The sequence below is a fragment of the Bos indicus genome, chromosome 18, assembly GCF_029378745.1.
Source record: "Bos indicus isolate NIAB-ARS_2022 breed Sahiwal x Tharparkar chromosome 18, NIAB-ARS_B.indTharparkar_mat_pri_1.0, whole genome shotgun sequence".
In the NCBI taxonomy this organism is placed as follows: Eukaryota; Metazoa; Chordata; class Mammalia; order Artiodactyla; family Bovidae; genus Bos; species Bos indicus.
Window position 1 is genome coordinate 16,462,436 of NC_091777.1, and position 21,370 is coordinate 16,483,805.

At 38.3% G+C, this 21,370-nt stretch overlaps 2 protein-coding genes across 5 annotated transcripts in view; one reads left to right on the forward strand and one right to left on the reverse strand.

The window, feature by feature from the left end:
• The window catches only part of ITFG1 (integrin alpha FG-GAP repeat containing 1), a 295,883-nt gene extending 276,113 nt beyond the window's left edge, over positions 1-19,770 (reverse strand). Inside the window, exons 1-5 of one of the 2 annotated variants that reach the window (XM_070771930.1) lie at positions 19,655-19,770; positions 16,705-16,777; positions 11,949-12,094; positions 10,474-10,531; positions 9,205-9,279 (exon numbers count right to left, since the gene is read on the reverse strand). In XM_070771930.1, the coding sequence (XP_070628031.1) occupies positions 9,205-9,279; positions 10,474-10,531; positions 11,949-12,036 (221 nt within the window). In that variant the 5' untranslated portion in view covers positions 12,037-12,094; positions 16,705-16,777; positions 19,655-19,770. Of the gene's footprint in view, positions 1-9,204; positions 9,280-10,473; positions 10,532-11,948; positions 12,095-16,704; positions 16,778-18,797; positions 19,153-19,654 lie in introns of those variants that run through there. The other variant, XM_019979391.2, reaches the window with a different exon arrangement.
• The window catches only part of PHKB (phosphorylase kinase regulatory subunit beta), a 227,599-nt gene continuing 225,392 nt past the window's right edge, over positions 19,164-21,370 (forward strand). The window contains exon 1 of one of the 3 annotated variants that reach the window (XM_070771929.1): positions 19,164-19,380. In XM_070771929.1, coding sequence (XP_070628030.1) covers positions 19,314-19,380 — 67 coding nt within the window. In that variant the 5' untranslated portion in view covers positions 19,164-19,313. The remainder of the gene's footprint in view (positions 19,381-21,370) is intronic. The other 2 variants (XM_070771927.1, XM_070771928.1) reach the window with 2 other exon arrangements.

Genomic DNA, 21,370 nt, shown 5'->3' on the forward strand with positions numbered 1-21,370 from the left:
CTGACTGCTACCCACCATCATCCACACATACCCCATAAACCACATAAAAAAACTCCTCTTCCTTTTATCCCTGAGCTTGTACTTTAAATTTTCTTACAAAATTTTATGATAATGTAAAAATGTTTTTATATCTGGTGTTCTCAGTGATCACTCTATCATGTCTCTCCAAGAAATGTACGTCTTCAAATTGGTATTTAAATTGGCTTCATGTATCCAGGTGTTTAAAAAAAATTCTCCTTGAGGTTATTTTAAGTACTACTGTACAACTGATGAAAATGCACATGCTTTGATAGCTTCTTAAAGGTAAAACTTTACTGGAAATCCATTTTTTGAAGAGATGAATGGAGTTTTAAAATATTAGTTTCAGTTCACTTCAGTTGCTCAGTCCTGTCTGACTCTTTGTGACTCCATGAACCTCAGCATGCCAAGCCTCCCTGTCCATCACTAACTCCCGGAGTTCACCCAAACTTATGTGCATCAAGTCGGTGATGCCACGCAGCCATCTCATCCTCTGTCGTCCCCTTCTCCTCCTGCCCCCAATCCCTCCCAGCATCAGGGTCTTTTCCAATGAGTCAGATCTTCGCATCAGGTGGCCAAGGTGTCCTTTAGGATGGTCTCCTTTAGGATGGACCGGTTGGATCTCCTTGCAGTTCAAGGGACTCTCAAGAGTCTTCTCCAACACCACAGTTCAAAAGCATCAATTCTTTGGCTCTCAGCTTTCTTCACAGTCCAACTCTCACAGCCATACCTGACCATTAGAAAAACCATAGCCTTGACTAGATGGACCTTTGTTGGCAAAGTAATGTCTCTGCTTTTTAATATGCTGTCTAGGTTGGTCACAACTTTCCTTCCAAGGAGTAAGTATCTTTAATTTCATGGCTGCAATCACCAACTGCAGTGATTTTGGAGCTCCAAAAAATAAAGTCTGACACTGTTTCCCCATCTATTTGCCATGAAGTGATGGGACCAGATGCCATGATCTTCGTTTTCTGAATGTTGAGCTTTAAGCCAACTTTTTCACTCTCCTCTTTCACTTTCACCAAAAGGCTTTTTAGTTCCTCTTCACTTTCTGCCATAAGGGTGGTGTCATCTGCATATCTGAGGTTATTGATATTTCTCCCAGCAATCTTGATTCCAGCTTGTGCTTCTTCCAGCCCGGCGTTTTCCATGATGTACTCTGCATGTAAATTAAATAAGCAGGGTGACAATATACAGCCTAGACATACTCGTTTTCCTATTTGGAACCAGTCTGTTGTTCCATGTCCAGTTCTAACTGTTGCTTCCTGACCTGCATATAGGTTTCTCAAGAGGCAGGTCAGGTGGTCTGGTACTCCCATCTCTTTCAGAATTTTACTTATCTTTAAATAGCATGACATTGCTAAAATGAGACAGTAGAAAGTCTATATTTTATAGACAGTATAAAGTCTATAAAGACTATAAAGTCTATATTCAGCATAAAGTCTATATTTTTTTCATCTTTATTGGATACAGATATTAAGAAATCTTGTTCATCTGTGTTCATTACAACCTCCCTGGAAATTTAATATTAAATTAAACTTAGTTTTTTTAGGTATGATAAATACATTGTGATTATGTATTTTTTTAAACACCTTTATTTTTTAGGGGTATATACATAAATATTTATAGATTAAAAAATGTCAGGGGAGGGAGTGAGAGAGGGGAATGAAGGAAAAGTTGTGACGGAAATAAGACTGGGCAAGAATTGCTGAGTTTAGTTGGTATATTACTTGCAAATTCACTGTCCATATGCTCCACCTTTCAATATGTTTAAATTTTTCCATAAGAAAAGTAAAAAAAAAATTAGAGCTGCTAATTTACCTTATTCAACTTATGGAAAATGCTTGCCGTAAGATACAACCAACAAATCCAGTCCTCACTGTCAAAACAACCTCCAAATGAAGGTTATTTTGTGTTAAGAGTTTGATCTCTTTTTTTCAATTAAAATAAATATGTTAACACGTGTTTCAAGGAATAATGTAAAAACTGCTGAGAAAAGTACACATATATTATAGGAAAGATTACTAAAAGCAGTCAAGATTAAAACAAGGTAATTTTGATAAAACTGATTTAACAACTTTCATAACAGGTTATAAGATAGTAAAGTAACATGTTTTTTATCTTTAATGAACTTAAAGCAATGCAATGTGAAGTACAGCTAAAATAATTTATAATATAGTAGTATGATAAAAATGTATTAGTTGATTAAATGTATGTGAATACTGAACTCTGGAATCTGGCTTTTTGGAGTAATTAAATAAAAGTAATCCGTCCTTTCTAAAGGAGATCAGTCCTGGGTGTTCTTTGGAAGGAATGATGCTAAAGCTGAAACTCCAGTACTTTGGCCACCTCATGCGAAGAGTTGACTCATTGGAAAAGACCCTGATGCTGGGAGGGATTGGGGGCAGGAGGGAAAGGGGACGACAGAGGATGAGATGGCTGGGTGGGATCACCGACTCAATGGACATGAGTTTGAGTGAACTCTGGGAGTTGGTGATGGACAGGGAGTCCTGGTGTGCTGCGATTCATGGGGTTACAAAGAGTCAGACACGACTGAGCAACTGAACTGAATCATAAAAATGAGAAATAATACCATTTATTTCTTATTTCTTTAGACATACCACATTTCCCCCATGAGTTTAATAAGGGAAAAAGGTATACACTACCAAAAATTATTTCACTCATGGAACCAACATGTAAGCTTATTTTCTATCAATACGAGAAAGAAAAGAATAAACGTTTCATAAGACAAAATAAGATATCTGACTTTAAATGGAATTTTCTTGATATGATTTGATAAAATAGATTTTAGCTACTATGTTACAACAAATGGGTACCAAAAGTGAAATAAATTATGTAAAAGTTTTATCCATAGGTTTAGTGGTCCTTGAGAACATTCCAGTCACACCTGAAACAGTCATGGTCATGATCCAAAACTACATTGGCATGAAAAGTACCTTTTTTCCATTTAATTATGTGTCTTAGGGATAAAGTACTAAGAATAGCTAAAAGGTTGGCTCTACTGAAATTGGCGTTTCTTATGGATACTCTCAGAGAAGGCAATGGCACCGCACTCTAGTACTCGTGCCTGGAAAATCCCCTGGACTGAGAAGCCTGGAAGGCTGCAGTCCATGGGGTCGCTAAGAGTCGGACACGACTAAGCGACTTCACTTTCACTTTTCACTTTCATGCACTGGAGAAGCAAATGGCAACCCACTCCAGTGTTCTTGCCTGGAGAATCCCAGGGACGGGGAGCCTGGTGGGCTGCCGTCTATTGGGGTCACACAGAGTCGGACACAACTGAAGTGACTTAGCAGCAGCAGCAGCATGGCTACTCTTTGCTATGCTCTCCCAGGACCCCTCTCAGTAATTATTAGATTCTTTGACAGTAGTAAGGGAATGGAGGAGGCCAAGTTTTTTACAAAAGCTGTCATACTCCCACAACCCTTCTCTAGCACGCCTGAGTTTAGAACATCTTAAATGTGGATCAAAGTGCTCTTTTTGCTACTAAGCTTCATCTGAAGGTATTATGAAAGAGGAAAATCTGGAGATTCTATTAGTTTACCGTATCTGTATTTGGTGCTCTATGGGTTTTTACCCCCCTGGAAATGTACCATTTGTGAGATTTAGGAAGGGTAAGGAGTATGGTGTGCTAAGTCATTTCAGTCGTGTCTGACTCTTTGTGACCCTATGGACCATAGTCAGCCAGGCTCCTCTTACCATGGGATTCTCCAAGCAAGAATATTGGAGTGGGTTGCCATGCCCTCCTCCATGGGATCTTCCCAACCCAGAGATCAAACCCATGTCTCCTGAGGTTCCTGCATTGTAGGTGGTTTCTCTACTGCTGAGTCACTAGGGAAGCCTCAAGGAATATGGCATTCTTATATGAAAAAGAAGAAAGTTATTGTGATAATGGGTACATACTCAGGCTCATCAATTTTAGGTAGGAGTGCCTATGAAACCTGAGGATCTAACTGCTTAAATGATCTGTGTTTGCAAGTTCCTTTGTAAGTCTTCACTTATCATAAAAGTAAATAAACACAGCCCACTATACTGTGTTTCCAAAGATGGCCAGAGTATTTCCTATCCCACATACTCTTGTACATTTCAATTAAGACATGCTCACATCAACAGGTAGAGTCCATAATCCTCAAATTCCCTAGAATATTAGCTAGTTCTTTGATTAGAATGCAGCAGTGATGCTGTTTTACTGCTAGGACTGGACCTTAAAGAGATCTCCAGCTTCTGTCTACACCGCTTGTATTGCTCCTTCTTGGAAAACAACCACTATGCTACGAGGAATTCTAAGCTAACCATGCTGGAGCACCACCAAGGCCCCCTGTAATGAGAACAATGGTAATGGCTGTACATAACTGAAGGCAAGAATACAAACTTGGAAGACCAAGAGCACAATCTTGGAAGACCAAGATTCAAATGCCAAATCTGCCATTTATTTATATATTGCGATGGTCACTTATCCTTTGAATTACCTGGCTCCTTGAGCTACATAGCTATCTGTTGTGAGAAAAACATGAGACAGTTCATGCAAACTGCCAACTCCAGAGTTACTAAGTAGTTATTTAAAAATACAAATAGGCTTGTTTGAGATTTTCTTTCTTCTCATTGCTCCCCATCCAACCCCAAGCCTTACAGAGCACAGTAAGTTGTACAACCTGAAGTACGCCTCCTCAGGAGGGGCGTGGTGCACAGTTGGATACATGAGAGAAGAGTGGGAAAAGCAGCATCTCTGGAGAACAGAATTACTCTGGTAAATAATTGATGGGTTATTCATTTACTCTTGGACCTCTATTAGAATCAAAGGTGTGGGACGGACCAGATAAATCTTTAGGACCTCTAAGAAACAGCATCTTACATTCGTAAAAGAGAACGTGGAGATTTCTTTGAGCCATATCCTTACTTTGCCCAAAAGTTCCTACGTCCATAGGGTAATATTATACCTGAGAGAAATCCTAGGTCAGGGAAACGGAAAAGTTCGAAGTCTGAGGAGAACCACAGGCTCCCATCTCTACTCAGGAGTACTATGGAACTCAGGGAACTGCATGAAGCTCAGAGCCTAGGCCTCCAGACTGTTAAAAACCAAGTACCTGTAGGGCATTCTCAACAGCATATGCATACTTAAATCATGCAACAGGATGCTAATGAAAGAGGACTTAACCTGCAGTTTCAGGAATTACAAATTATTTTGATTCACTTTAACCTAAATTTGAAATGATAATATATACCAAGCTTACTCAAAATTTGCTCTATACATAAGCTGCTCTAACTATGCTCGTTACATATGCAACAAGTAATAAGTAAAAGAAAATGCTTTCATCTCAAAGAAGGAAACACATTTTTTGATATATGTTAATAGAAATATGTTGAATTCAAAACACTTTTAAATTCATCAATATTCATGAACTATTATTGTTGAATTTACTCACACAGAAACTCAAAAGAAGCTCTTTTTCTGAAAGATTACTACAAAGGAAACACATCTAAAAAACATAATATTTAACTAAAAACAGTGAGTAAATCTTAAGACTAACATCTTAAATTCACTTAGAAGAAATCAAAAGTTCACTTAACACACAACACTGCCAACCAGAACATAAAATAAAGCAGTATGATAAATCACCAGGGAATCAGGGGTCATTTAACTGACTCCCCAAAGCTTCTGATAGGACTCCAGGAAATAAAATTATGGATCCTTCAGTAACATGTCACTGGAAATAATGACAGCATGTACAATTCAAAGGCATCAGGCTAAAGCTCTTCACTATTTCTGTGGCTTAGTTTTGAGAGGAAAGAAAAAAAAAAAAAGGTCTAGAAGAGAAAAGAGAGAATTAGTGAATTCATCTCCAATAGCAAAGTTTCTTTAGGAAAAGAGAAAAGTTAGAAAACCGATGCTCTGTTTCTATGCAAATACCAATAAAAAACTTATTTCTCAAGTCCTAATAGGTTTCTTTAAACAACGATGTTCAAAATACAAACGGTGTATAAGGTGAGAAAGAGAAGGGGCTGGTAGGGGAATTCTAAGAAAATATGAATCATATCAGAGCTAGCTTTTCTGTTAGGATTATGAGTATTGATGCTGATAATAAAGTTAAAAGCTCTCTTGAGAGCTTTTACTTGGTTTCCTTTTGTGTTATAAATCTCTTAATTTTCATATTTTTTTCTAAATAATAGATTTACATGAAAAATATATTATTTCATTAAGATAAATATTGGCAGTATTTTCTGTAATGCTCCAGCAAGCAAACAAAATCAGCAGTAAAAATGAATGGTGATTTAATAAATCAGTCATTGATTATAATGTGAGAAGATTACACGGTTACATACAAAAAAGGGATTTCTGAATTGAGATTAAATACCTATATTTAAATAGAAGATAGTTTTTTCTGCTAATGGAGGAAAAATATCCACCCACATAACTAAGTTAGAAATGGCTGCTTCCAGTGCCATTAATATTTCATTCAAAATATTCAAGCAGATGCTTGTGAAGTAAAGAGTATGGCAAAAGTCTGTCACATACCTACATTAATATTCCCAGGTGTACACCTTGGGCCTGACCCAGTTATGTGTTTGAATTCTGTATATGAATCATAGAAAATCTGAACAGACCAACATTACATTTGGCTTTGATTAAAATCACAGGTTCAAGTGTTTTCACGTCAGTACTAAAAACAACATTCTGAACGCTTATGCAACATCAGTTTCAAATACCCTTTTACAGAAAATGCTCAATAACGATAACCTCACATCATTGCAAAAGCTGCTCTAACACTTAATAGCTAGGTGTTATTTCTAAATAATGTGGTACATTATTACATTATTTCAAGTCATTATGAAGTGAGGTGGAGGGGCAAACTGAAGCCTCACCTTTGCACATTTAACATAGGAGATTTAGCACCATTTCTGTCCTTACCAGATAACCCCACTGTACCAAGTTAAAGGGATTCTTCTACCTATTTCTGTTGCTGGCTTAGACTGACCACCTGCATGCTTGGTCCAGATCACGTTAGTTTTATCCGTGGGCAGTCTCCTTCTTCCATGTTCCATGCCTATACTGGGCCACTTACGCCGTGGGCGTTTCAGCACAATCCCATGGGAATACTTAGCGCTCTATTCAAAGATCACTGCAAAATTTTCCAGAAGTTTAGGTTCGAGTCAAATTTGATTAAGATAATCTTGGGGTCAGGCATAAATAAGCACAATATTTAAGCTGCAAAAGGTAGATTAGGTTTCTTGATAGATAGGAGTGCACTGCCAAACTGAAGTCACACAAATAGTCCAAAATGTTAATACCAATGGCTTTTTAACTTATGCACCTAATCATATGTCTATAAATTATAAAATGGATATGACTAAATACATGTATCTTATTTTAGTAACATATTAATGCTTGCCCCAATACAGAAATCTTCAGCTTTCTTTGGTCTAAATCATGATAATGCTAGCTATAGTCATCCTAACAATGCTCTTGACAGAAATTCTTTGCTGCCAATTTACATAACTTCATTTTAAAAGGTCGTATCAGGACAAATCTTGGACACAAACTTGTTACCTATAATAGGGTTAGCCACTATTGTTTAATCTGTAACTGAAGTTTAAATGATAAATATCTTGAAACAGCAGAGTACTACTCCAGTATACTGTAGTATATCAGAGTATAATGTGTAAAAGAGTAAAAGTGAATATATGTTCAGGCAGAATAAGTTTTTAAAGAAGCATCAGAGGACAAAAACACTATGTAGAATTCAGAACAAATAAATAATTTCTGACATTATCACATAATATCCAGGTAGTTATTTTTCTCTAGGCAGTTGTTATTTTTCAATTATCTACAATAACTGTTTCATAAGTTTAAATTTCATAAGGTCAAGCCATATCATATTAAAGATATTCCAAGTATTTCTGTCACTAAAATGGAGACTGTCATAAAATAACTGATTGCCATAAAATACACCAGACCAGAAATCACCACCACATTTTCCATCACACGCCTACCGAAGGTAAACAGGCAGGGAATGGCCTGTGGCTCCCACGCCACATGCACACTCAGTGCCTCTCAGGCACGGCTGCAGAGGCAAAGCAAGAGCCACATTCGGTTGCTCTCTTGAGCAGTGTGCTCTTCCAGACAGTTTTCAAAGTTTGAGGAGAAAAACGGGTTTCTCATTCAAGAGTCACAGTAAGTCTTTAAAAGGTCACTATGACTAGCATAAAAACACATATTCTTTATTCTTTACTGAGAACTTTAAAAGAAAAGGGACAGAAAATGTGATCGTTTCGTCTCAGAATAGCTCAAATTTCCACAATTTACTCATCTTTGTGCCTGTGAATCTCATTTTGAAAACTAATCATAAAAATACATTACTTCTCCAAAACACAGAAGGAAAATTCATTAGATTTATAGTACCTAGGAAGACAAATTGATAAAGATGGTTCCCTGCACTTGCTGGAAAGTGGGAAAAAAAAAAAGTATTCTGTACTCTTAAAATGTGTACTTCATCAAATATAGAAAACATTAACCAAGTTGAAGGTATCTCATGAAAAGTATCTTGCTATCATCAATTCTTGTGTTAGGAGGACAGTGCTATTCAAATCCAGAGGAACTATAATGGAACTCTTCAAATCACAAGATAACAGGCAGTTTTCCCTAAGAGTGGCATTCTTGGATATACACAAGCACACATACTGGTCAAGGATAGAGTATACATGGAAAAGTTTCCAGAGCTTAGAGAGAAATGTTTACATTTTCAGGCAATTATTAATAGTTCTTTGAACACAGAAGGAACAAGGCTTATCAGTAAACATATGGGAGTTAACATGAGTAAGGTGGAAAATCAATCAAGATGGCAGCTATCCATAGTATTCAGATTAAATCTTTCCATTTCTAAGAACATCTAATGAACCAATATTTAAATGGGGACTTGCAAAGTTCATATCTCTAATTTCCAGAGGGATAAAATGATTAAACTGGCTCTACACAGAAACCAGTGACAGATCAAATCCATACTGTTTGAGGAAATTTATATGTTGACCAAATGTCCTTTTAAAAATTAAGGTCTCCAATAAGATAGGGTTTCTTCCCCAATGGTAAAAGCAATCAGTTCATACAGACACACAGTCCCTCTATCACCAACATGTACAATTAATTACATGGTTATAATCATATTTACTCACTTTCCTAATAGTATCTGTGGCTGGCTGGATTCATTTGTGATACCAAATATATCAGGAATTAAGTCACCATTGAAGCTGAAAAGAAAACATTAAAAACATTAAGCAGCTATTCTATTAAATTCTCACTTCCAATTTAATTAGAAGAAAAACTTTGCGTAGGTGTGGTAAACATACAACAGTATCTGTTGCCTAGTCAATTGAATGTCAGAAGTGACGAGTTTAACTTTTGTTAGTGGACCCTCTAGCCACCTCGGCACTAAGAACGTGTTTCAGATGGCCCAGCTCCACAGACGACAGGGCCTGTAAGACACTCTTGAGTGCTAGCAAAAGAGCACAGACTATCAGTGACACACAATGGACATGCAGTATGAGCAAGAAATAAACTTCTGTTGTGAGATTTTGGTGTTGTCTGTAGCCTCTGCATAGTCTAGCCTATCTCTGAGTAACAAGGAGACTAATTTCAGAATCATGACCCTCCTCCTTATTTAGTCAGATGGGCTTAGGGGAAATAACCCACAAAAGTAATCCCTAAGATAGTGTAAAAATTTATACTAGCCATTGAATATTTTAACAACAATGGAAAAACACCTAATTATAAAATAAATCAAGCTGAGAACCTTTCAAAGATTAATCCATGGATTAAAGTTCAAACTTCTAATAGTCACTGACCTATTGATGTACAACTATGATTTTAAAACCTGTACAAAAGGCAGCACTGGAAGCAAGAACGTGGCTGTACATTGTTTAGTCCCCAAGACAGTATCTATATCATTATCAGAATCCTAACAGCTATTTGAATTAACCTTATGTTGGTACAGGAGTCTATTTCAAGGAGATAAATGATAATACTAAGCAAGAGCTGTAAAAAAGGACAAAGTTTTTCCTTAATATAGAAATAGTTCTAAGTCACTAGAGGAAATCCTCTACCCTTCATATCTGCCAATCAACCACTAACAGTTTTATTCAAAAACAGTTATCTTAGTTCTCTGAATAATGACATGGCTAGGATCAATAAAGATCCATCATGGACACATTCAAAGCTATTACCAAAAAGACAAATCTCTTTCTTTTTCCAAAATAATGAATTTCATTTTTCTCTTTCTTCCATCATGGCAAGTAAATATCATGTAATTAAGAGGGCAGGCCCCTATCAGCTTTAAAGGGAGAATGAACACAGAGCCAATACGAATGAGCAAAGTAGTTTCCTACGTGAAAGATTTTATGTTTCTAACTTTAAAATCACCTAAAGGGAAGCAAGCACATACTTACTCCATAATTAGTGGTTCATCTTGGAAAGTCCTATTGAGTATGGTCATATTGCTAGGATCTGTAAAAGAAAAGAAAATACATAAATGAACAGGCATTTTATATTCTTTTTTATATCTGCACTCAGGGACGAAAATAATCTTTTACTTTTTCCAAGATTCATCTCTAACTAATTCCAACTTTCACCATTAATCACTAATGAGACACTATAACTTAAGTGGACATTGAGTTTTTAAAGATAAACTATTGGGAAAGTCTATGGGCTTCCCTGATGGCTTAGATAGTAAAGAATCTGTCTGTAATATGGGAGACATAAGTTCAATCCCTGGGTATGGAAGATCCCTGCAGAAGGGAATGGCAACGGAGTCCAGTATTCTTGCCTGGAGAACTGCCTGGACACAGGAGCCTGGCAGGCTGCAGTCCACGGGGTCGCAGCGTTGGACACGACTGAGAGACTACCACTTTCATTTCATACTACAGTGAAGATATCAGCATTATAATAACTTCCTTTTGAGTCTTCATTCTGAAAATCTCTTACATGAGTCTTCTTTATATATGGTTTACCACTACAGCAACTGTCAATTAAGACTTTGCTGTAAAGAACCCAATATGTGCAAAACTACTTGATTCTAAAATGTCCATGCTTTCCTCTCCTCAGTCCTTGAAATCTGGTTCTATGAAAAAAATTGCCCATTCAGGTGTAATTAACTGGTTTTTCAGATAAGATTTGAAGATTCATGGGAAGATACGGTAGACTGTCTTGCCTGGAGAATCACATGGACAACAAGCCTGGGGAGCTATAGTCCACAGGGTTGCAAAGAGTTGGACATGACTGAAGCGACTTAGCATGCACGCATGGTAGACAGACTCTCAACCTTTAACCTTTTTGTGCTTTCCTGTACTGGGGAGACCAGAAACCAAAAACAGCATTTCTCAGACATCCTTGCATCTAAGATTCTGAATAAAATGTAAGCCCTGCTAATTAGATACACTACAGGTTTTGCAAGGCAGGAATGGCGTGAAGGCTGTGTTCCTGCCATTTCTGTCTTAAACGTCTGATCACTGAATTGTAAGTACTGAGGGAGCACTTGTTGTGCAACTGACTGCTTTCTGATGGTAAAAGGGCAGTAGCTTCTTCAAAGGCTTTGAGAATTGTTCCTGAAAGTTCAACTTTGTGTTCTTCAGCCAACCCAATAACTCTGTAAAGCATAAAAACCTTTGAATAAATCTGTCTTTCTTAAGCTAACAAGAATGGATTTTGTTCCCTGGAGTTGACTGCAGATCACTTCTAGGTTGAAAAAGGAGAATCAGAAAACAGACTTTTAAGAAGATTTTTAGAGACAATTGCTGACACACAAGAACTGTATTTTTGAACTAATTTTTGAACATTATTTTTGTTACATTTACCTAAGAATACCAGGCATGTTTTTCCTTTAATATCCAGTGACAAATATTAAAGACACTTAAAACAAATTCACCTAATGTTTGATTCTGTCCCCAGAAGATAACAGCTCCTAATTCACCATTGGCATGATTTTTGGGAAGATACGTCAGAAGGACATCCATTTGTGAATCTCCATCATAATCCCCTGGGACTACACTGGTTATCAATGCACTGTAATTACTAAACAAACAAACAAACAAACATTTTAATAAACAAACATTCCAGTAGGGCTATAATAGAAAAGGACACTTTTATACTATGCAAAAATATTTTCAATGCAAAATATAAAAATTTACAGAACTGATTAATTTCATTGTCTTCTTTAATAGCTTATCAACCTTTACATATGTAGTTTTCCTTGGACTATGAAAGAATTCAGGATGAATGCAGAGAGTCTTAAGAAATGAGAAAAAGCTGAAATATTTATTAAGAGGAAGTGCAGTTCTATGTGTAAGCACTGACTTAGTCCTTTCACCTAGTTCTTCTGTCAGAGATACCAGGACCCATGAATGGTGTTTATACAAACAGAGGCTAATTATCAACTGTTAAAGCACCAATAAGTAGCACTGTCATTTTATACAAGATATTTAAAAATTACTTAATTTTGGATTTCAATGCAGATTTGAAATAATCATTTTATTTCTGAAAGGTTTTCAAGATTCATAATGAAAAATATGTTCCTTTTGACCAAACCTGGCAATAAACTATCAAGACATACATACCTAGTTCTACATCTTTAATAATAAAATATTCTAGAATGGCTTATATTAACCTTGAAAAATTTAAAAAAGACATTCTGGAGTGTGGTCATAATGTTTGAGTGACCCAACCAAAAATTAGGCCTTAAATTCAATTTATATTTAATTCTACTTAAGAACAAATAGCAAGACAGTTTTCAAATAGTCTATGAATAATTATTTTCTAAATGACATCATGAATATAAAAAATTTGTAACAGGTTTTACTTAGAGTGAAATGAGGAAAATACTGATAATTATAAGATTTAGAAAAAATATATAATAATAGCTTTATTTTAATGCAGCTACTTACTATGTCTCAGACATTATATCAAGTGCTTAACAGCTACTATTATTATCTGATAATCTCCATTACCTGAAATAGGTCTTGTTCTTCTTATTGAATAGACCAAGAAACTGAGCAATTAAGTTGCTTTCTGAGTTAAAGAGCTACTTAAATGGAATAGCTAGAATTCAAATTCAGTTGTGTTGTCCTCTAAAATGGATTCTCATTACGATAAAATACTTTTTGTAATGCCAGTTTCCTCAAAGTATTCTGAAAACACTTTAACCTTTCCCTGAAAAATAGCTGGTCTTTAAAACTGATGACACTGTAACTGCACATGCTGCTATGCGCCAAGCTGTATGTAAGTGCACAGCCCTGTTGTGCACCTGTGTATATACGATGTGCAGTCATGCATATGCTGCACATACTTGACAGGAACACTTGTTCAAATAAATCCATGATTTACAGTCAAAAGCTACCCTGAAATAGACAGGAATACATTACAAAGGACTAGATGGGAACTTATCCTAACCAGTTTTATTCCTAAAATTGACTTATGGCTCTAAAAATAGGAATTTGAACTTTAAAAAATAACAGATTGTGATATACACTGATCTCTTTTTTCAAAGAACCCACTAAAATGATACAGAATGAAATTTGTTTTTTTTTTAAGTATAACCCTCAAAGACAAAGAGATCATGAAAGGACACAGCAGATGGAGAGATGCTAATTGACTTAACAGGGCGCAAGGAAACAAGAGCTGACCCTTGAAGAATACGTGGGGTTAAGGACACTGGCCAGCTGCAGTTGAAAATCCACAGATAACTTTGCAATTGGTCCTCCACACCCTCGGTTCCGTGCTCACAGATTCAACCAACTGTGAACAGCATAGTATTGCAGTACAGATTTAGTGGAAAAAAAATATATATAAGTGGACCTGTGTGTTTCAGACCCATATCATTCAATGGTCAACCCGTATAGCTTACATACACTTTAGCTTGAAGTGCTTAGAGAAAAGGCTCAAGAAGCTTTTCGCCTTGAAGAACCTTTGAAAAGCTTAGAATGTGGAGTCATCAGAAATACCAGATGACAAAAATAAAGCATAAGGCTGAAAAGAGATTTAACTGAAGGTCTGTGATGGTGCCTTTTCCCTCTTTCTCAGCAAGGCATCAACTAGTTTATTTCTGGAAAGTTTCAGATGTCAGAGATTTAAGTTGCAGGAGATGGTAAGATATTGGTCTAAGGCTAAAAACAGGGAGTTAATGGAAAGTCAACAAAAGGAATAGATGGACCTTTGATCCCAGCTCTGCCAAATCCCTAGGATGCCCGTCAGTCAGGAACATATCCACAGGGCAAGAGACAAATCCCACCATGCAGAGTTTCCAATGAGTTCTTTAGTACTTTATTCTTAATAAAGTTTAATAAAGAGCTACCTGCCTTTTAAAGAAAACTGAATATTAAAGAGAGCCAAACAAACAGCAATAAAGAATCTGAAAAAAACAAACAGATAATAGCGAACAAAACAAAGCTTCAAAACTATACTTAAGGACATGAGAAGAAAATATATCCATTAAAAAAAAAAAAAGAACAGCATGCTAAGACAAAAGAATAATAAGAGAGCAAAGAAAACTTCTTGGAGATTAAGAAATATAACAGACGGCCTTTCCTGGATCCGAGGCAGCCCACCGTCTGCCTATGGATTGTGTTTCCCCCCTGAATAAACCTTCTTACACTTCAAGTGACAGCTAACATAAAAATATCCAATAAAAGGCCCAAGATAAAATTAAGAATTCCTGGGTGGGAGGAAACCCACAAAATGACAGACACAAATGAAATAAAGAAATAAAGGATGGAGTTAGGCAATCCAGTAACCAACTAGAAAGGATTTCTTAAAGAGAAAACAAAAACATAATCAGAGAAATAAGAACATTTCAAAAATCTCCCAGGTATAACAGACTTGAAGGGGCCCACCTACTGCCCAGAATAATAAAAGAAAAACAGTCTATACCAACACATACTATGAAATTTCAGAAAAAAGGGATAAAGAAGACACCCTAATAGCTTCTAAAATTAAAAATAAAACAAGCTATATTTGAATGATTAGGAAAAAGAACAGCAATGGATTTACAGGTCAATTGAAGAGTGAATAGAAAAAGGTTTTGGAAATGGAAGGACATACCCATTTTCAAACTTCTAGAAGGATACACTCCAGTGAAGTAAATGAAGAAGCAAAGAACAAAATGGTACACTATCTAAGAAATAGGGATCAAACAAAGAATAACAAAGGGAAAAATCTCCAAACAGTGACTTTGAAGGAGGCGTAGGGCATGAGAGTTCAGATTGGGAAGGAGTGCAACAATGCAAATTCTTTACTTTCTGAGCCACTAGGAAAGCCCCGAAACATGGAAATAAACACCAAAACAGTTCAAAGTTTTAAATGTGGTTGTATTTGAGAGAGGAACAGAGGAGTAGGGGAAAAATCAGTGAAGGACAGTTATTTTTTGAAAAGTATACTAAATAAATACAAGAATTTCTAAATTTGTAAGTATATAAAATGACATTAATCAAAAAAAAAAGAAGTTAATTGGGATTAAAAAAAAACAACCAAAAAAAAAAAACACTCTGTGGAACCCAAGTCTTTAACAGCCCATAAACTGCCTTAACTTCTAATCTACCATGTTTGAATTTAAGTTAAATATTAAAGAATTTCAGGACTCATTAGGCCATATGGGAACTTCTTAAATTTTTGGAACAGTTTCTGAAGTAATATCTGATCTTTCTACATACCAATTCATCCTGCACATGACTTACAAGTAAATCAGACAACTTAAAATACTGTTTTCATCATCTTTCCTTCAGACAAGAACCTGTAATGATTTTCCATTTTTCATGGGATTGAAGTCAATTCTGATATTTATGATGGTTTAGTCTGACTTGATCTCATCTTCCTAGTCCATCTCTCTCCAAAGTGTACCCTCTACTTCTGTCAGGCAAATCTTTTCATCTTTTCTTCACAACATACTGTTTTTTACTGCCATCTCTTGTTAATGTTGTATCCTGAAAACTGAAAGCCCTCAGCTAAATTTTACCTATTTTAAGGTCAAGCTCAAGTTCCATAACTTTCTAGAAGCTGCCATTTTAGCCTGCACTGACTCATCTCCTTCCAGACAGCGATTCAATCCTTGCTTCTTGTAATTTCAAAACTGTTGGCTCACTTTGAATGAGTCACTGTGTTTCATGCAAAGCCAGTCATATATGTGTATATATATAAAACAGGGCTATTATTTGAAAACTTAAAAAATTCAGTTTGATTGGAATTTCCTCAAAAGTAACCAGTCAGTCCCCTAGCAGTCACCACCTACCAGTCAATAAAGGAAAAAATTAAAACAGAAGTCACTGACCCCATAGCAAACTCTTTCAGATCGCAAAGTTGACCTGAAGAGCCTGTGAGCAGGCTGTTCCCACAGGCACACTCAGGATGAGGGACAATCCCTAAGACATTTAAGAAAGCATATCAGATCACAAGGGTCTGAAAGGTGCTTATGTAGGAACAGACCTGGATCCACTCAAAATTATTTATTTTTTAACTTTAAATTTTTGTATGTTAACTAATTTTCCTAACAAGTTACTTGCTTCATACCTCATAACTAGTGGTTTTCTATCATGACATCGTATTAGAGTAAAATTGATTTCAAAAACAATGCAATTGGTTACTGCATGTTATTACAACAATGACAATTTTACAGAAACACACACATCTGTACTTACTTCAATGATACATTTACTTTGGGTTTAAAATAGGGTGCATTCTGGTCTGCCAAAAAGACGATTAAGTCATTTCCTAAAAGAGGCAAATATGTAACATTAGAGACACAGATGTATAGAACAGTCTTTTGGACTCTGTGGGAGAGGTAGGGGGGGATGATTTGGGAGAATGGCACTGAAACATGTATAATATCATTTAAGAAACGAATCGCCAGTCCAGGTTCCATGCAGGATACAGGATGCTTGGGGCTGGTGCACTGGGATGACCCAGAGGGATGGTATGGGGAGGGAGGTGGGAGGGGGGTTCAGGATTGGGAACACGTGTACACCCGTGGCGGATTCGTGTTGATGTATGGCAAAACCAATACAATATTGTGAAGTAATTAGCCTCTAATTAAAATAAATAAATTTAAAAAAAAAAAAAAAAGAAAAATGCTTCCCATTAAGACATCCAATCAGTGGTTACAAGAAGCTTTCTGGGCCTTGTTTTCAACAAGAAAACTTTTATTTTACTCCAGTTTGTCTGCCCTACCGAGGATGGTCCTATCACACTAACAGAAAGGTGATTCCTAATAGTATACAACAAATTCAATATTCAAAGCAGCAGAGAAACTAGAAAGATGAACACGGAAAATATACTTGGTCCTGCCTCCTCCTAGGAGTCAGATCAACTGACTTAAATTAGGAAGCATATAAAGAATATGCCTGTGTTAAGTCATACCCTATCCAAACATAACAACTCAACCTCTTATAAGGCTGTTTAGTTCACTGCACAGATGCGTCACACCAAGAACACAGTAACTTCTTACTGTAGGCATTTGACTAGTAACAAGGGTGTGATTTCATATTTAAGCAGAAAAAAACCTGAATCCTCCAAGACCAGTCCCTTCTGGCTCCTATAGATCCACCCCCCACCCCCCAGCCAAGCATTTCTGGAGTTCAGTGAGCACTCATTGGAACACACTTTTCAAACTGTTTAGCCAAACACATGTCATCTTTAAAGTTAAAGAGAGAGTCTCTCTCCACTTGGGATGGAGTAGCTATGGGTTAGGCAGTCTGCCCCCTTCCTGCAGTAAATGGAGTCATATAAAAATAGGGGAAATACCCAAAGTCCAAGGTCCACCAGAAGCTCTGGGGTCCCAGAAAGGACTCCAAGAGATCTGGGCCAAGATCCTGTCAAGCTTTATATAAGTGCTTCACTTCCTTCTTTCACAGCCTTGACCTTAAATAGAACCTGTTTTCTGGGTACTCAAGAATTCTGAGACCCTCTACTGCCCACTGTCAGCATCAAGATTTACCAAAAAATAGTTTAGTGATGGTTAAAGCGAAGAACTCCCAAGAACCTTAAGCTGGAAAATAAAGCAGAGATTTGGAAGAGGAGGGTGGTGGCCAAAGCAAGGAGGTCTTCCGCACACAAGACTAGGCAGCTCAGAATGGAGAAAAAGCTGCAGTTTGAGAATCCTCTTCTAAAGAGACACTGGGTTTATTTATTAGTGGTGCCTGCAAAATACGTGAGTTAATTGTGGAGTGTTTAGTTCTTGGGAAGGAAAAGTAGTTTCAAAGAAAGCTGGGACCCAGACAAAGGGAGTGAAGGGTGAATCAGATTAATTAGGAGGTAGGGAGAAGTTCTTTACCAGAGGAAATTATCAAGTTGCACCTTTTCCAATTCATCAAAGAGGAAGGGAGACTGGAGGAAGTAAGGCAGATAGGAATGAAGGGGCCTTGAGAAGGAACGTACAGAAAGCTAGAAAGACTCCTGGGGATCAGGAAGGACTCAGGAAGGCAGGAGATTCTATGAAGGGGGCGGGGTGCCTGAGTGAAGGCCGCGGTCTTCTCTAGAAAACAAAACAAAAAAATTGGGGTGTTTCTAGTGCGGTCAAACTGTGGAGTGGTGAAGCCAAGATCCGGGTTTGGAAAAGACAGTTTAAAAAAAAAGGTGGGGGGGGGGCGGTTGTCAAGGAAATTGGAGATAAAGGGAGAAAGATAGGGCTGCCACAGAAGGGCCGGGAAAAGCAGGAGAACCGGCCCCCCAGGCAAGGGGCGTGGGGAACACCGGGAGGGGCACGCGGACAGAGAGGGGCCAGGCAAGCACTGACTTTCCCGCAGCACGAAGAGGTCCGTCTGCTTGTCAGAGTTGAGGTCTCCGAAGGCTGCCAGGGTGCCCCAGGCCTCGGCCCCAAAGAGCTCGGCCGTGACGTTGTGCAGCGCCCGCGCCGGGACCGGCCCGACTCCCAGCAGCGCGAGCCTCCCAAGCAGCAGGGCCAGAAGCACCCAAGAGTCCGGCAGCCGGCTCGCCGCCGCCATGGCAGCCCCTCCGCCCCAGCCCGCCGGCCCACTGCCGCGCTTAACGGCAGCCGGAAAGCACCGTGCCGCCGGCAGAGAGAGAAAGAGCGCAGCTCCGACGCCCGTACGACCGCGGCCGGTTCTCCTCTTACTCTGCCCTAGGGCTGCCCCTCTGACGCTTGGGAGGCCGCGAAGCTAGGTTGAAGCGGGCCCTCAGCTCACTTCCGGCCGGTGCGCCTCCCGACAGTGTCGCGCGGGGGGGCGGGGCCGGCCGGGCGGAGCTGACAGGCGGCCTCGGGGGTGGTGGCCAAGGCGGCGGCCCGAGCGCGATGGCGGGGCTCATGGCCGAAGTGAGCTGGAAGGTCTTGGAGCGAAGAGCCCGGACCAAGCGCTCAGGTTTGGCTGGCTGGGATGCCACCCCTTCCCTCTTACCACAGGGGTGCTCCCCCTCTAGCGCTTTGGGCGGGAGGCAGATAGGGGTCCTAGAATGAACCTGTGCCCGCGAGTTTCTCCTTAGAAAGCAGACGGTGGTCCCTGACTTCCTCTTGATGTCTTCCCCCATTAGGTGGTGGCCCCACCTTTACTCCGTTTTGCTTCCCCAGCTATATTTCGCGTGTGCTCCTCCTCGAAAAATAGGTGGTGGTGCCGACTTAGTCTGGAGTCTTCTTACTTAGAAATCAGACGGCGACCACATTCGACAGCCTGCTGTTCGTGCCTGTAATCCTCCCAGAAGAAAGTCAGAGCGTTTCATTCTTATGACTAGGGTCTGATCCTAGAAAACCGGCGGTTGCTTGTTGCCTTATATTGTATCTCCTTTTTACATCACAAGCTCTGAGCTCTAGCCAGGTACCTTCGTGGCAGAAATTGAGGGGGACGGGGCCTCAGGCAATGAAGGATGTCACGCTGAGCATAGTTAAGGCTCAGAAGGAAGTGGGCCCCTTCCCTTGGGCAAGTGGCCCCAGAACACCTAGTTCTCAGTTGTGGCTCCCAAACCCGATGCCACCTAGATCAGAAGACGCTGCGCAGGCAGTTATAACAGTTCGAGTGTCCTGAACTGACTTGTTCAAATTGCAAAGTCACGACTTTGAAGTTAGCACTTGTGGCTGGTAACTCATCTGAGAGCCAGGATTGAAACTTCTTATTCCTGGCTGGCTGGATGTAATCTCGAGCTAAGAAGTGCCCCTGTATACAGGAAAGATGGTGGAATGACCAAATCTTTAACTAAGAATCTTCCCTTTGAAGGATTGTTGTTACTAGTTGTTAGTTATTGTTGTTACTATATAAATTAGTTAGCTAAGGTCAAAGTTGATAATCTAATAACTGTAAAACACAGCTCTAGGAAAGCTAACTCTGCATTTGCATTGGTATTCAGAAGTTTGTTGTTATTTTTTACAGCTAATACCACCCCCATTATGTTTTGGCTTTTCCCATTTATGAAGTTCTTAGTTGTCTGTTGTGCAAACAACAGAGTGCTTAGCTTGTTTTTTTTTTTTTTGAAGTGTCTAATAAATCATACAGGAGAAATTCAGTGTTTCTTGCTTATTTCATTCTGTTTTAAACCTTAAAAATAGTTCTGCACATATTTACTTAGGGTTATAGCAAAACTACCACTGAAGTATGAGAGAATTTTTCAAAAACTAATAAGTTTAAAACTAATAACTTATCTCAAATTTTTTGTGTTGTATTGAATTATTTAGTTGACCACTAGCAATGAGTCTGTCTGGGCTATAAAAAGTTTTATTGGGTTGATAATATCCCATCAAAGAGAGTAACTGAAGTTTTTTTACAGGAAACTGAGCCCTACCTTCAACGTATATTTTTGCAGCGTTTCTCTTTTCCTCTAATACACGTATAGGGTTTATTTTCTTCTCCAGTTTTAATTTCCTCTGAACTGCATGTCTTAACAGTCAGCTTTGAAAACCAACTTCTCTGTCTTTACTGAGAAAAAAAAAATTCAAATTTAACTATTATTGAATGTGGTCACTTAAATCCACTTTCATGTACAAAGTAGCTGAATACATTGTATAAATGTTGGATGTTCCTATATGTTTACATCATAGCAGTAAAAGATACCACTGGAGATCCCTCCAAATTAGTTGAGGTTTCAGAGTCTTCTATAACTGTGTAGACTGTAAAGTTTCTTAAGTGAATCATTGAGTTCTCCAGATTCTGTTTGTTACTTTTAGAGGAGCATATAAACTGAGTTTTGTTTGAAGCTTGGACTAACCTGACTCAGATATATACACCACTGCAAAGTTCTGAGCCATTGTTACATAGTAGCATAATCACTTCACTGCTCAAGAGAGGATGCTGCTCTTATGTAATGTTTAATAAGTGGCCATTATATATTTCCTGCCTCATCCATATAAGCAAATGTAATTTATCA